Here is a 14,569-nt window from a genome sequence, read left to right on the forward strand (position 1 = left end):
TAAGTTGAAGGCAGATGCTTCTTTTTTTAAAAAATTTTACTTTTTATTATTTTTTTTTGCTTTTTTTAAAAAAAGATTTTATTTATTCCTGAGAGACACACAGAGAGAGAGAGAGAGAGAGAGGCAGAGACACAAGCAGAGGGAGAAGCAGGCTCCATGCAGGAAGCCCGACGTGGGACTCGATCCTGGGTCTCCAGGATCATGCCCTGGGCTGAAGGCAACGCTAAACCGCTGAGCCACTGGGCTGCCCCAAAGGCAGATCCTTAACTAACTGAGCCACCTAGATTCCCCAGATTTTGACTTTATTGTCATCAACATATATCTTCTGAACTTGCCATAATTTCCCTAGGATAAGTTTCTAAAGTGACTTTGAGGAAGGACTTTAAGCATATAAAAGGTATATATCATAAAGGGAAAGAATGGTATATTTCATTACCTATAAAATTTTATTTTATTTTATTTTTTTCATTACCTATAAAATTTTAAACTTTTGTATAGTAGTTGTTAAGAAATATATAAAAGGCAAATAACAACTAGGAAAAATTTCTTTTAAAGATTTTATTTATTTTTCATGAGAGACAGAGAGAGAGGCAGAGACATAGGCAGAGGGAGAAGCAGGCTCCATGCAGGGAGCCCAATGTGGGACTCGATCCTAGGACTCCAGGATCACACTCTGGGCTGAGGGCAGACACTTAACCACTGAGCCACCCAGGCGTCCCCTCTAGGAAAAAAATTAAAACATATATACCAAAAGGTCAATATCCTGAATTATCTAAAGAGCCCTTATAACAACAATGAATTGTATTAGGTCTCACTTGTTGCATGATATAGAAGAATAATTAAAAGTAGATTAAGCCAATTTCTTTTTTAAAATTTTTTTATTTATTTATGATAGTCACAGAGAGAGAGAGAGAGAGAGAGGCAGAGACACAGGCAGAGGGAGAAGCAGGCTCCATGCTCCGGGAACCCGACGTGGGATTCGATCTCGGGTCTCCAGGATCGTGCCCTGGGCCAAAGGCAGGCGCCAAACCGCTGCGCCACCCAGGGATCCCAGATTAAGCCAATTTCTGCTTCTGCCCATGAAAGATTATGTAGTACAGATTTTCCTCCTAATGTAAACAACTAGAAAACTTTATAAAATATATGGAACAACTCTTTCCAGACATTGAGACAACAAGCAGTGCAGGATATTGATCCCCAAGAGAAGGGAAACAATGATGGAGAACTTTACGGTCACTCAGATTTTTTTTGCCTCAAAACAGATTCAGTATTACAGTCTCAAGGAAGGGCAACTTGATTGGATGCTGCTTTGAAAAAAAATCTCTAAAACACATTTTTAGGGATAATTGAAAAGTCTTGATACGGACTGAGAATTAGATGGTATTAGTGAATTATTGTTAATTTTCTTGGTTGTGATATAGATTTTTGGTTATGTTGAAAAGGTCCTTAATTTTAGGAGAGGCATGCTGAAGTATTTTGGGTGAAGTGATAAGATGTGTGAGTTGCATACAGTTTATTTATTTTATTTTTTTAAAGTAATCTCTACACCCAACATGAAGTTTGAACTCATGGCTCTGAGATTGAGTCAGATATTCTACTGACTGAGCCACCCAGGTGCTTCATTTTATTTTTAAAAATACAGCCACTGTACCAATGTAGGCAAGTGAAATATGGCAGAATGTTACTAATTATTTAATCTGGATGATGGGTATGAAGGAGGTCATCATACTATTGTTTCAATTTTTTAGTATATTACAAATATTTCCTAATAAACTGTGTGTGTGTGTGTGTGTGTGTGTGTGTGTGTGTGTGTGTGTGAGGACTGTTGTTTTATTTCCCCTTCCTTTTTTCCTGATGGCTGGAATGCAGACATGATGGCTGGTGTGATCCTGGAGTTCCAGGATCGAGTCACACTTCTGGCTTCCTGCATGGAGCCTGCTTCTCCCACTGCCTGTGTCTCTGCCTCTCTGTGTCTCTCCATGAATAAATAAATAAAATCTTTAAAAAAAACAACTTTGCTGAGACATAATTCAGATATTATACAATTTACCTACTTAAAGTGTACAGTTCAGTAACTTCTAGTATATTCAGAGTTGTGCACAGTTCAGTAACTTCTAGTATATTCAGAGTTGTGCAACCATCACCAAATCATTTTTAGAACATTTTCTTCACTTCCCCTTAAAAGAAATCTTCATAACCATCAGCAGTCACTCCCAGTTTCCCCTCAACCCCCACCCCAGTCCTGGGCAACTGCCGTTCTACTACTGTGTCTGTATGGATTTGCCTATTCTGAACATGTCATATAAATAGAATCATATAATATATGATCTTTTGTATCTGGCTTCTTTCAGTTAGTATGTTTTCAAGGTTTGTCCATGATGTGGCATGTATCAGGACTTCATTCATTTTTATGACTAATATTTGACTGTAACATTTTATCTATCCATTCATCAAGTGATAAATATTGTATTGTTTGAACTTTTTGGCTGTTATGACTAATACTGGTATTTTTTTTTTTTTCTAATACTGGTATTAATATTTGTATACAAGTTTTCATATATACATATGTTTTTATTCCTCTTGGAGAGGAATTTCTGGGCCATATTGTGACTCTGTTAACATTTTGAGGCACTGTAAAACTGTTTTCTTATAGCAACTACAGTATTTGACATTCACACCACCAATGTATGAGGGTTACAGTTTCTCCACATCCTTACCAACATTAGTTATTATCTTTTTGGTTTTTTTAGTTAAAAAATTTTTAGTGAAAAAAAATTTAGTGACCTCTACTTCCAGTGTGGGGCTTAATTTATGATCCTGAGATCAGGAATTTCATGCTCTTGGGGTACCTGGGTGGCTCGGTTGGTTAGGTGTCTGATTCTTGGTTTTGGCTCAGGTCAAGATCTGGTGGTCATGAGACTGAGCCCTCTGTCAGGCTCTGTGCTCATCATGGAATCTGCTTCAGATTCTCTCTCCCTCCCTTTCTGCTTTTCCCCTTAGTTGTGCTCCTACTCTCTCTCTAAAATAAATAAATAAATAAAATCTGGGAAAAAAAGGAATCGTATGCTCTTCTGACTGAGCCAGCCAGGTGCCCCGATATCTGTCTTTTTTATTATGGCCATCCTAGTGGGTGTAAAGTGGAATCTCATTGTGGTTTTGATTTGCATTTGCCTGAAGACTAATAATGTCGAGGATCTTTTTTTGAGCTTATTAGCTATTTGTATATCTTTTTTGAAATTTTGTTTGTTTATTTATTTATTTGAGAGAGAGAGAGAATGAGAAATAAAGCACTGAGTAGGGAGAGGGGGAGGGAGAAGCAGACTCCCTGATGAGCAGGGAGCCTGACATGGGGCTACATCCTAGGACCCTGGGATCATGACCTGAGCTGAAAGCAGACACTTAACTGACTGAGCCACACCGGTGCCCCTGTATATCTTTTTTTTGGAGAATTGTCTATTCATAATTTGTCCATTTTTAGTTATTCGTCCTCTTATTATTGAATTATAAGAGTTCTTTATATATTCTGGATACAAGTCCCTAATTGGATATATGACTTGCGAATATTTTCTCATTCTGGAGTTGTCTTTTCACTTTCTTGATGATATCCTTTGAAGAACAAAATATTTGATTTTGATGAAGACCAATTTGTTTCTATTCTTTAGTTGCTTGTGGCCTCAGTCTGATATTTAAGAAACCATTATTGCCTAGTCCAAGTTCACACAAACAGTCATTTTGAACTATGAGGTAGGAAGCTAAAGATGGTGAAGTAACAGGAGAGTGGAATCCTGGGTCTCTAATGACTGTGAAGCTTCATGGTAGCCTTGGGCTGCCAAATTCTGGACTTATTTTACATGAGAGTGAGATAAAGTATTTTACTTTTAAAGATCAAGAACTGCTATTTCCTAAAATGCACCACATTTTACACCATGATGAAAAACAAAAGTACAGGGATCCCTGGGTGGCTTAGTGGTTTGCTGTCTGCCTTTGGCCCAGGGCGTGATCCTGGAGTCCCAGGATCGAGTCCCACATCAGGCTTCCTGCTTGGAGCCTGCTTCTCCCTCTGCCTGTGGCTCTGCCTCTCTCTGTGTGTCTTCCATGAATAAATAAATAAATAAATAAAAATCTTAAAAAAAAGTACAAGGGGATATTCATGTATGTATATAGCTAACATTGGTTTAGTATCCATCATGTATTATAGACTTTTACAAATCAATAGCAAAAAGACAACCCAGTGGAAAAGTAGACAATGGAAATGAGCAAGTATTTCACAGAAGAGGAAATATGCATGGACAATCGACATATGAAAACATGCTTTAGGGGCACCTGGGTAGCTCAGTTAATTAAGCATCTGACTCTTGATTTCAGCTCAGATCATAATCTCAGGGTTGTATAATGGAGTGCTGGTTGGGCTCTATGCTGGGCGTAGAACCTGCTTAAGATTCTCTCTCTCTTAGGGATCCCTGGGTGGCTCAGCGGTTTAGCGCCTGCTTTTGGCCCAGGGCGTGATCCTGGAGTCCCAGGTTTGAGTCCCACGTCGGGGTCCCTGCATGGGGCCTGCTTCTCCCTCTGCCTGTGCCTCTCTCTCTCTCTCTCTCTCTGTGTCTCTCATGAATAAATAAATAAAATCTTTTTTTTAAAAAAAGGATTCTCTCTCTCCCTCTAACCCTCCCACCCACCCTCTCTCTTTCCCTCTTTAAAAATTTTTTCAATGTTTTAACCTTATTAGGAATCATAGAAAAGTAAATTCTACACCCATGAAAATAAAAATTAAAAGTCTGAAATATGTAATAGCTATGATATGGAGCAATGGGAAACCAGAACCTGATTGCAAGAATGTAAAATTGTATAATCATTTTGGAAAACAATGCTTTGAAGATCGCTACAAGATTAAGGGATTGTTGTCATGAAGGAAACTGAACAAGCAGGCAGCCCGGGTGGCTCAGTGGTTTAGTGCTGCCTTCAGCCCAGGGCCTGATCCTGGAGACCTGGGATTGAGTCCCATGTCGCATGTCGGGCTCCCTGCATGGAGCCTGCTTCTCCCTCTGCCTGTGTCTCTGCCTCTCCCTCTCTCTGTGACTTTCATGAATAAATAAAATCTTAAAAAAAGAGAAACTGAACAAACAAGCTGGAAAGATGGTAGGTTGTGGTTACAAAATGTAATGATTGAATTCATGATTAGGAAGCAGAGAAATTTGTGTAATGACAGTACATGTTGTGACCTTGCAAGCGATTGGCTAAAGTGAAGGAGTGTTCATTGAAGATAACGAGGCATGTCACTGGGTCCAATCAGGACAGAGAAACCACAGAGGAATTTGAAGAGGAAAAGTTTAACATAATTATTAACAGTAACAGGGGAATGGAGTAATAAGGATTGACTAGTAGTAAGAAGTAAAGAGAATTCTTTTTTCTTTTTTTAGAATTCTAAGAGTATAGGACTAGCAGATAAAATATATAATAGCAGACAATATGAAATAATACATACTACTCACTCCCCTAGAACTGTGAGAACCTCCCCTCTCCACCTGCAGCTGAAATCCAGGCCTTATTATAGAAGTTGCCATGGGGCTGAGTCAGTAGAAGTAGCTGGATACTTGTCCTCTAGAACTTGCTGAAAATGTGCCCTTGTAGGATGCTTGTTTCCATTCATGGGGGAGAGGTTCACCAGAGACACTTTGGTATAGAACGCCCCCCACAAAGGTGATGCCACGGGAAGCTGCTACCCACTGTGAACTAGAGGAAGCCAGTGTTGCAGAAGGAGAGCACTAAGAAAGCTAGGAGCTCATCAGGAGCCTGTGGAGTGAGCACACAGGAAACAGGAAGTAAAACCCCTTCTTCCTGCAATATCTCTCTATCACCAGCTACCGATAAAATTTCGTATCAACTTCATATGGTGCAGGCTGGCAAAATAAAAATGATTTAAAAGCCCAGGTCTGTTTTCACAGAGCAAGCATGAAGAGGAGTTTGAGGTAATCCATCAATCACAAAAAGGAAAGGCAAGGAACTAAGCAGTCTTGACCTAGATGTTGGCAGAAATTGGTGTGGAGTGGGGGTGCTTTGGTGGCTCAGTCCTTTAGCCTCTGGCTCAGGTCAAGATCCCAGATGGAGCCCTATATCCAGCTCCCTGCTCATTGGGGAACCTGCTTCTCCCTTTCCCTCTGCCCTTCCTCCTCCTGCTCATGCGCTTTCTCTCTCTCTCTCTCTCTCTCTCTCTCTCCCTCTCTCTCTCTCAAATAAAATCTTAAAGAAATTGGGATGGAGTGGAAGGTTATAACCAACTTGTTTCTCCCAGTGTGACTTTGGTCTACCTGCACTGGAATCAAGTGGGATATTTAATAATACAGATTCCTTTGCTTCATTGCAGATCTTCTGAAGTAAGCTTAGCACTGGGGACTAGGGCTCCCAACTCTTCTTTTGAAGTGTCCCAGTAGATTTAAAATTTTAAAAATTTAAAAATCAATTATGGACGTTCCAAATATGTAAAGGAAAATGGTATAAACAGTTACCAGTGTACCCAGCAACTAGTTTTAGCAAATGTTAACATTGACCTTACTTCCTGCAGATCTTTTTTTTTTTTAAGTTTACTTTAATTGAAGTAATCCCTATACCCGATGTGGGGCTCAAACTCACAGCCCCTGTGGGGAGCCCAATGTGGGACTCATTCTAGGACCTCGGGATCACGACCTGAGCCAAAGGCAGATGCTCAACCACTGAGATACCCAGGCATCCCACATCTTTTTATTTTTAATAAAATGTTACCTATTTTGGCTCAAGTTTCACTCTTCATTCTTTTTTTTAAAGATTTTATTTCTTTATTTAAGAGAGAGAGAGAGACAGAAAGGAGAAGGCAGAGGGAGAAGGAGAAGCAGACTTCCCCCTGAGCAGAGAGCCCGATGCAGGGCTCAATCCTAGGACCCTGAGATCATGACCTGAGCTGAAGACAGACGCTTCACCCATGTAGCCCTCCAGGCGCTCCTACACTTTTCATTCTTTTCTCCACCTTCCCTCATAAGAGATGATTATTTTTGTACATTGTTGTTTGTAAGTCATGGCTTTAGGATACGGAGAGCCTTTGAGAGTTTTTGAGCAGGAGTATTGCACTATCAAAGAGGTTTTTCTGGAAGATCAACCAGACCATGCTCTGCCAGAGAATCCATTAGGATGAGAGGATGCAGGTGGGAAAGCCAGTGAGTGGGGAGGCTGGTTCAGTGGCTCAGGGTGCATAGTGCCAAGCTCTGCAGTTGAGTGAGAAACCCGTTCTCTGTTTACTCCTGTTGTCATGTGAAGCCTGTCGCTCTTTGTATCACCATGACCTCTAGTCTCCCAATGGCCCATCCTATTCCCCCAGTTCCTCAGCTCCTTTCTCTCCTCACTTGCTTCCCTAGTCAACCTACACTCCATGGTTAGTCATTCAGCCACATGCTTGCTACAGTCCTGGAATTCTTTGCTCTCCTGACATTTGACCATACTGACCCCAACTTCCAATCTTCATACTAATAGAAGTGCTTTGAGGTGGTAGCCTGGCTTTTCTCATTTAACTTTAGTGGTTATAGTAATGTGCTATAGCCATTGTCTAAAATGAGGCAGATTTTCATCTGGGCGACCTCAGTGGGCTCAAGCCTGTTTTGGGCAAGGCTGGGTTCCTGAAATGACCTAGGCTTTATTCTGGATCGGGAAATGTAAGTGATACCTCAATAATACTATCAGATTTGTTTGTCTGTAAAGTACAGTTCTTAAAAAATATTTATTTGAGATAGTGAGAGACAGCATGAGCAGGGGTGAGAGGGAGAAGCAGGCTTCTCACTGAGCAGGGAGCCTGATGTGAGGCTTGATCCCAGGAGCCTGGGATCATGACCTGAGCTGAAGGCAGATGCTCAACTGACTGAGCCACCCAGATGCCCCTGTAAAGTACAGTTTTGATGAGCAATTGTGAAAATTGTCAAAATGACATAGAAAAACGTATTCAGATAGGTCTGACTTGGGACTTTCATTTATCAACAAGTGGATTTTATATTTCTTCCTATGACACAGCTTTGGCCAGGGTCAAAAGTCAATGAAAACTTTTTTTTTAAGATCTTATTTACTTATTCATAAACACACACACACACACACACACACACACACACACACACACAGAGGCAGAGGGAGAAGCAGGCACCATACAGAGAGCCTGACGTGGGACTCGATCCTGGGTCTCCAGGATCACGCCCTGGGCTGCAGGCAGCACTAAACCGCTGCACCACCAGGGCTGCCCTGATTGAGTATATTTATTTTGCTTCTAAGTATAATTACATCAAACCAAACAGTTGGAGGTCAAATCCTTGTTATAGAACTATTGATAGACAAAACAACATGAATGAATCTCAAAATGATGATGCTGAGTGAAAAAAAAAAAACAGAGAAAAGGAAGTACCACACTGTATGCTTCCATTTATATAGGATTTTAGAAAATGTGAACTAATCTGCAGGGGCTGAAAGCAGATTGGAAGGGAAGGTAGGGAAGAAGGGACATCTTTGGGGGTGATGGAAAGTTTTACTTGCATTGTGTTTGATTGTATTGCAGGTGTATATGTCAAATTTAATTAAATTGGTCATCTTAAATAGGTGCATAATAATATGCATCAATTATATTTCAGTAAAAGAAATCAGCAAGGAAAAATTTTTGTTTTAAGACATAAGAGTTTATTCGTTCATTCATGCATTCCTCCAGCATTTTTAATTTTATTTATCTTTAAAGATTTTATTTATTTATTCATGAGAGACACACAGAGAGAGGGGCAGAGACACAGGCAGAGGGAGAAGCAGGCTCCATGCAGGGAGCCCGACGTGGGTCTCGATCCAGGGACTCCAGGATCACGCCCTGGGCCAAAGGCAGGCGTTAAACCGCTGAGCCACCCAGGGATCCCTCCTTCAGCATTTTTTAAAAAAGATTTTATTTATTTGAGAGAGAGCAGGAGCAGGGAGAGGGGAGAGGGAGAAGGGGGAGGGATGGAGGGAGAAAGAGAAGCAGACTCCTGACTGAGCAGGGAGCCTGACCCTAGGCTCTATCTCAGGACCCCAGGATCATGACCTGAGCCAAAGGCAGACAACCAATTGAGCTACTCAGATACCCCTCATTCAGCATTGTAGAATATCTACTATGTACCTGATCCTGCTGGGAACAGTGTTAAACAAAACAAACAAGACGTCTACTCTAGGGAGGTTACATTCTGGTGGAGGAGACATATCAACAAGTAAATAGTAACGTGATAAGTGTTAGGAACATGGCAAGAAGAGGAAGCTTTGAAAACATTTAGCAGGATTATCTAAGCTGATCATTTGGTAGTAGATGTCTAGAGCTGTGTTGAGAAGGATTCGGAAGCTTAGCAGGATCCCCTACTTGAGGAGGGGCAGTGACTGATGGGGAGGAGCATGCATTTGCCAGTTTAAGGCTATGCTGTTCTCATTGGTCTTCTTACAAGTTTCCCAATAGTATGACTATTTCAACTGGTTGTGAAAAGATCTCTTGTTTTAGACCAGGTTTGTTTTTTTTCAGAGCAGCATTTTTAAAAAAGGATTTTATTTATTTATTTGAGAAAGAGAGAGAGACAGCAAGAGAGAGTACAAGTGGGGGGTGGGTGGGGAGAGGGACGGAGAAGCAGACTCCCCACTGAGCAGGGAGCCCGACATGGGGCTCAATCCCAGGACCCTGGGATCATGACCCGAGCTGAAGGCAGATGCTTAACCAACTGAGCCACCCAGGCGCCCCTAGAGCACCATTTTTAACGCAAAGTGTTTCTTGTTGGGGAAGCATCAACTTTCCAGACTATAGTATAGACAGAGGACAAGTGCTCTTTTGTTCTCAAAAGTTCTGTTTTCAAGTGTTTTATACCCTCTCATAGGACTGTGTCAGAGCCTTTGCTAGGGGTACTGCAGCTGGATTGTGTAGTGGAACCAGGTCCAGAAAAAGAATTGCTAAAGAATGCAAGTAAACAGGATGTCAGATGTTATCCTTAGCCTATTTCCCTAAACATAGCTTTTTGGCTGCAAAGTAAAATGCCATTCTTCTAGCTTCTGCTTGTACACAGTGATGGCTGACAGCAGGCACCGTCTTCATTTGCTTGGCACGTTATCACCATGCAATTCAACGTGTTTTACAAGGGATGATCATGACACACCATCTCTGTGAGACAGTATGAGGACATCCGGCCATTTCTTGGAAGAATTTTCTCAGCCTACCTTCTTCATGAGCCTCAGATCTATGTGACCTAAGAGCCAGTTGGCATCTTCCTCCTGACAGCAGCCAGATTTTCACTGGGGCTAGACTATTTATTGACAGTGTTTCCCCAGACTGGCCCATGAGTGTCTCATTGCCAAAGTCCCCTGTGTTTTCCAAGAGCACTTGCTTCATTCTCTCTCCTCCCTCCCCAGCATCCTCCTCACTTCCTTCCCTTACAGCTTCTTGCACTGTTGGGTTTTTTTTGGGGGGGGGGGCTGTGTTTATGTGTGTTTCTTCTTCTTTTTTTTTTAACCCTGGTAAGTTAGCTTTGCAGGCTTGGAAAACAAAATCCAGCATTATCCAAAGATTTTTATTCTTTCTATTTCTACATCTTTTAAGTGTGATCTCTGTGGCTTTAAGATCCTGTAATTGGAGTGGGGTCGCGTTATCTAAGAAAGTCGTTGAAACGCTTTGCTCTGCAAGCCCCAGAAGAGAACTTATAAAAACGGAAGGCAGTAGCAGATGCAATTACGGATGTGGCTTAGTCCTTGCAGCTGCCCTGGGGAGCTGTGCAGAGCATACAGTCCTCAGCGATGAATCCAGAAGAGCGAATCGTGACATGGCTTATATCCTTGGGAGTTTTAGATTCCCCCAAAAAGACCATCTGTGATCCAGAGGAGTTCTTGAAGTCCTCGCTGAAAAATGGGGTAGTGCTGTGCAAACTGATCAACAGACTTAGGCCTGGCTCTCTAGAAAAGGTAAGGGAAATGGGCATTCTCTTTAGGATTGCTTACCACCAGAGAGCAGCAATAATGTAACCCTTGAGATGTTCTGTTGCCTGGATCATGGGACTCTGCCACTTGAATCTCTTCCTAGGAGTTTGGCATTCTGTCTTGTTTTTGTAGCTTGAAAAGCTCAGAAAATGAAAGGTTATCCGTTAGCACTTGGCCCCCAAATATAGTAAAATCATGATACAATGTTGGTGCCAGGGGACAAGGAGAAAATACTCGTATCATTTGCTCTGTCATAGAGATATGTGTTATTACTCTCTGTGTACCAAGGGCATATTTTGAACTTGGGGTATATATGAATTGGTGTAATAACGGGATGATTTATAATAGATATTGATGGTGTTTATTGACAGTTTGACTAAAATCAATGTTGATTTGCTTCTCAAAGAAATAAAATATCCTTTGAAACAGAGGCAACCAGAAGAAATAATCCAAAATGTCAGAAAAGGTTTGTTAAAACAATAGAAACCAGATATATGTTTTGTATGCAACATGTGTTCAAAGTGAAACTAACCTTACTCTCTTTTAAAAAGCCAAAAGTTTTAATGTTGGAAATCCATATTCACAAGGATAGATAATTTCTAAAGTAGGCACTTTAAGTTTAAAGGTTGAATCCTACAGCTTTCTTAAGGTTAGCAGGGGACGTGACTATGAGCATAACGTGAGTGCTTTTGCCTTCTTGTACTGGTTGGTATTTTTATTGAGCAAATTGGTTTACTTATAATTTCTCTGAAACTTGAAAAACAGTGCTGAAGTGGTAGTGCAACATGCAGAACTGTAACCAAATGTAACAAACAGTAAATGGGAGGATAGAGTGTTAATAAATTATCATGGGGAGGAGGGAGCAAGAAAATAACTTAAAAGCAAGAACCAAGGTCAAAACACAGCCTGGATCTAATTTGCTGTCTCCGCACTTTGGCTGAAGGCTAAAAAATAGTTTGTCAGTAGAGATAGGTGGTTTGGGACTGGAAGTTTGGTGACATTTGAAACAGACCGACCGTTTAGACTTTTACATCACTTCCTCCAGTGGTTATTTCTCTTCCTGGATTGACAGCAATGTGGCCCCTGCCTTAAAAAGCTTACCTATCTAGTTATCAGAAAATGAGGACTATGGTGTATGCTTGGCATGCGATAACAGGGTTCAAGTGACATTTGGCTATGTTTTTCTAGTACTGTTTGGAGCCCCAAACCGAAGCTGACTGCCTCAACAACATCAGTGACTTCCTGAAAGGATGTGCAGCCCTTCAAGTGGAGGTAAGCCCACCCGGGATGCCTTGCCTTGCTAGTGAAAATGGTGTTGTACTAAAAGTACTGGGTTGTTTCTGACTGTTACACAGGGGTAGCATTTTATGGAGATCATGGTTAAGATTGGTGGTCTCCAGTGGTGGCTGGTTAGTTTGTCTTTTCCAGAAACCAGTTCCAAAACAAAATGAAACAAAACAAAATCAAAACTCAGAATATGCTATTTTTTAATACAGCATCCGTGCCCTGAAAGCAGGCTTCCAGTGACAAAGGCTGTGTAATGTGCCTCCCTCCTGGGAGGAACCAAAAGCAGGCCATTGGCCGCTCTAGGGGGTCATAGTAATCCCCCCCCTCCGAGTTGGGAAGAGATGAAAGTATACTGTCACTTTTTTCCTATTAACACTTTAGAACAGAGGCCATGAAAAGCCAAGAGAGCCTGGCCCTGTGGTAGAAATTGTATATTAACTTACATTGCACTATTTTATATCATATAGATCCTTACAGTATATTTGGGGGTATTGCTGCAAAGGAGGTGATACTTTTGTCTGAGTGTCCAATTATGTAACTTCTTTGTTCCTCAGTGTGTGTGTGTGTGTGTGTGTGTGTGTGTGTGTATTACATCTTTATTTGCAGAAGCAAAATCATGGAAACAACATCCATAACTAGCAATGGGAGAATAGTCAAATAAATTATAGTACATTCAAATGATGCTGAAGTCTTATACATTCATTTAAAAAAGATTGTAGGTTTTTAAAATGGAAGTATAGTTATATTGATATTAATATTAGTTGATATTAATATTAACTAATATTATATTAGTTTTAGATGTACAATGTGTGATTCAACATTCTATACATTACACAGTGCCCACCATAGTAAGTGTAGCTACCATTTGTCACCATACAATGTTACTTCAATATTATTCTTTAAAGATTTATTTATTTATTTATTTATTTATTTATTTATTTATTTATTTATAGAATGCGTGGGGGAGGGGCAGGGGAGAGAGAGAATCCTGAAGCAGACTCTCCTCCAAATGTGGAGCCCACTGCGGGGCTTTGTGTGGGTGGGGTTGGACACGAGGCTTGATGCCAGGACTTGGAGATCATGACCTGAGCCAAAATCAAGGGTCGGCCACCTAACCAACTGAGCCACCCAGGCGACCCTACAATATTATTGACTGTATTCCCTCTGTTTTATTTGTCATCCCCATGACTTACTTATTGTAACATTGGAGGTTTGTGCCTATTAGTCGCCTTCATCTATTTCATCCATCCTCTCAGTCCCCTTCTTTCTGGCAACCACCAGTGTGTTCTGTTTCTATGAGTCTGTTTCTATTTCATTTTGTTTTGTTTTTTAGATTCCACACATGAGTGAAATGGTATGGTAATGGCCTTTCTTTGTCTGACTTACTTCACTTAGCATAATACCCCATCCATGTTGTCCCAAATGGCAAGATTTCATTCATTTTTTTTATATGATTGAGTGCATGTATACCATATTTGTGTCTGTTCATCTCTGAATGGATGCTTGGGTGGCTTCCATATCTTAGCTATTGCAAATAATGCTTTAATAACCATACAGATGCATATTTTTTAAGGATTTTATTTATTTATTCATGAGACATACACACATACACACAGAGAGGAGAGAGAGAGAGAGAGAGAGAGAGAGAGAGAAGCAGAGACACAGGCAGAGGGAGAAGCAGGCTCCATGCAGGGAGCCTGATGCGGGACTCGATCCCGGGACTCTAGGATCATGCCCCCGGCCGAAGGCAGGCTCTAAACCACTGGGCCACCCAGGCGGCCCTACATATTTTTTTAATTCATGTTTTTGTTTTCTTTGGCTATTTGCCTCAGTGTTTTGATCTGTAAAATGGACACAACAATTGCTACCTCATGGGGTTGTTTTAAGGTCACATGAGATACTATATAATAATTTAGAGGAAGGAGCTTCAACCTGAAAAAGTTCTATGAGATAATGTATGTACCGTGCTCAGCTAAGAACCAGGGGCATAAGAAGTGTAGACCTGTTTTAGCAGTATAATTTGTGAAAAAGTATTGGTAGTGGGTTGATGATAGACTCCAATGCTAGGTTGCTTGGGTTCAAAGCTCAGTTCTCTCTCATTAGTAGCTTTGTGACCTTGGGCATGTTCTTTGACTGCCTCAGTCTCCCCACCTATAAAATGAGAATAATAGCAGCACCTATCTCATAGGATCAATATGTCAATTAATTCATGTCCCCAGAAGAGTGCCTGGCACATAGTAAGTATTCTCCAAGTATTAGCTATTATTATTAGTAGTAATACAAGTTGCTTTGCCCCAGATTAATTTGGCTTGCT

The 14,569-nt window shown here is 40.9% G+C and overlaps 1 protein-coding gene across 2 annotated transcripts in view; it reads left to right on the top strand.

Annotated features, from left to right (window-relative positions):
* The first annotated feature begins 10,419 nt into the window (after positions 1 to 10,419).
* Positions 10,420 to 14,569, top strand: part of ARHGEF6 (Rac/Cdc42 guanine nucleotide exchange factor 6) — a 101,305-nt gene continuing 97,155 nt past the window's right edge. For both annotated transcript variants that reach the window (XM_072817244.1, XM_072817245.1), the window contains exons 1-2: positions 10,420 to 10,953; positions 12,157 to 12,240. In XM_072817244.1, the coding sequence (XP_072673345.1) occupies positions 10,789 to 10,953; positions 12,157 to 12,240 (249 nt within the window). In that variant the 5' untranslated portion in view covers positions 10,420 to 10,788. The remainder of the gene's footprint in view (positions 10,954 to 12,156; positions 12,241 to 14,569) is intronic.

This window comes from Canis lupus, chromosome X (genome assembly GCF_048164855.1).
Source record: "Canis lupus baileyi chromosome X, mCanLup2.hap1, whole genome shotgun sequence".
Taxonomy (NCBI): Eukaryota; Metazoa; Chordata; class Mammalia; order Carnivora; family Canidae; genus Canis; species Canis lupus.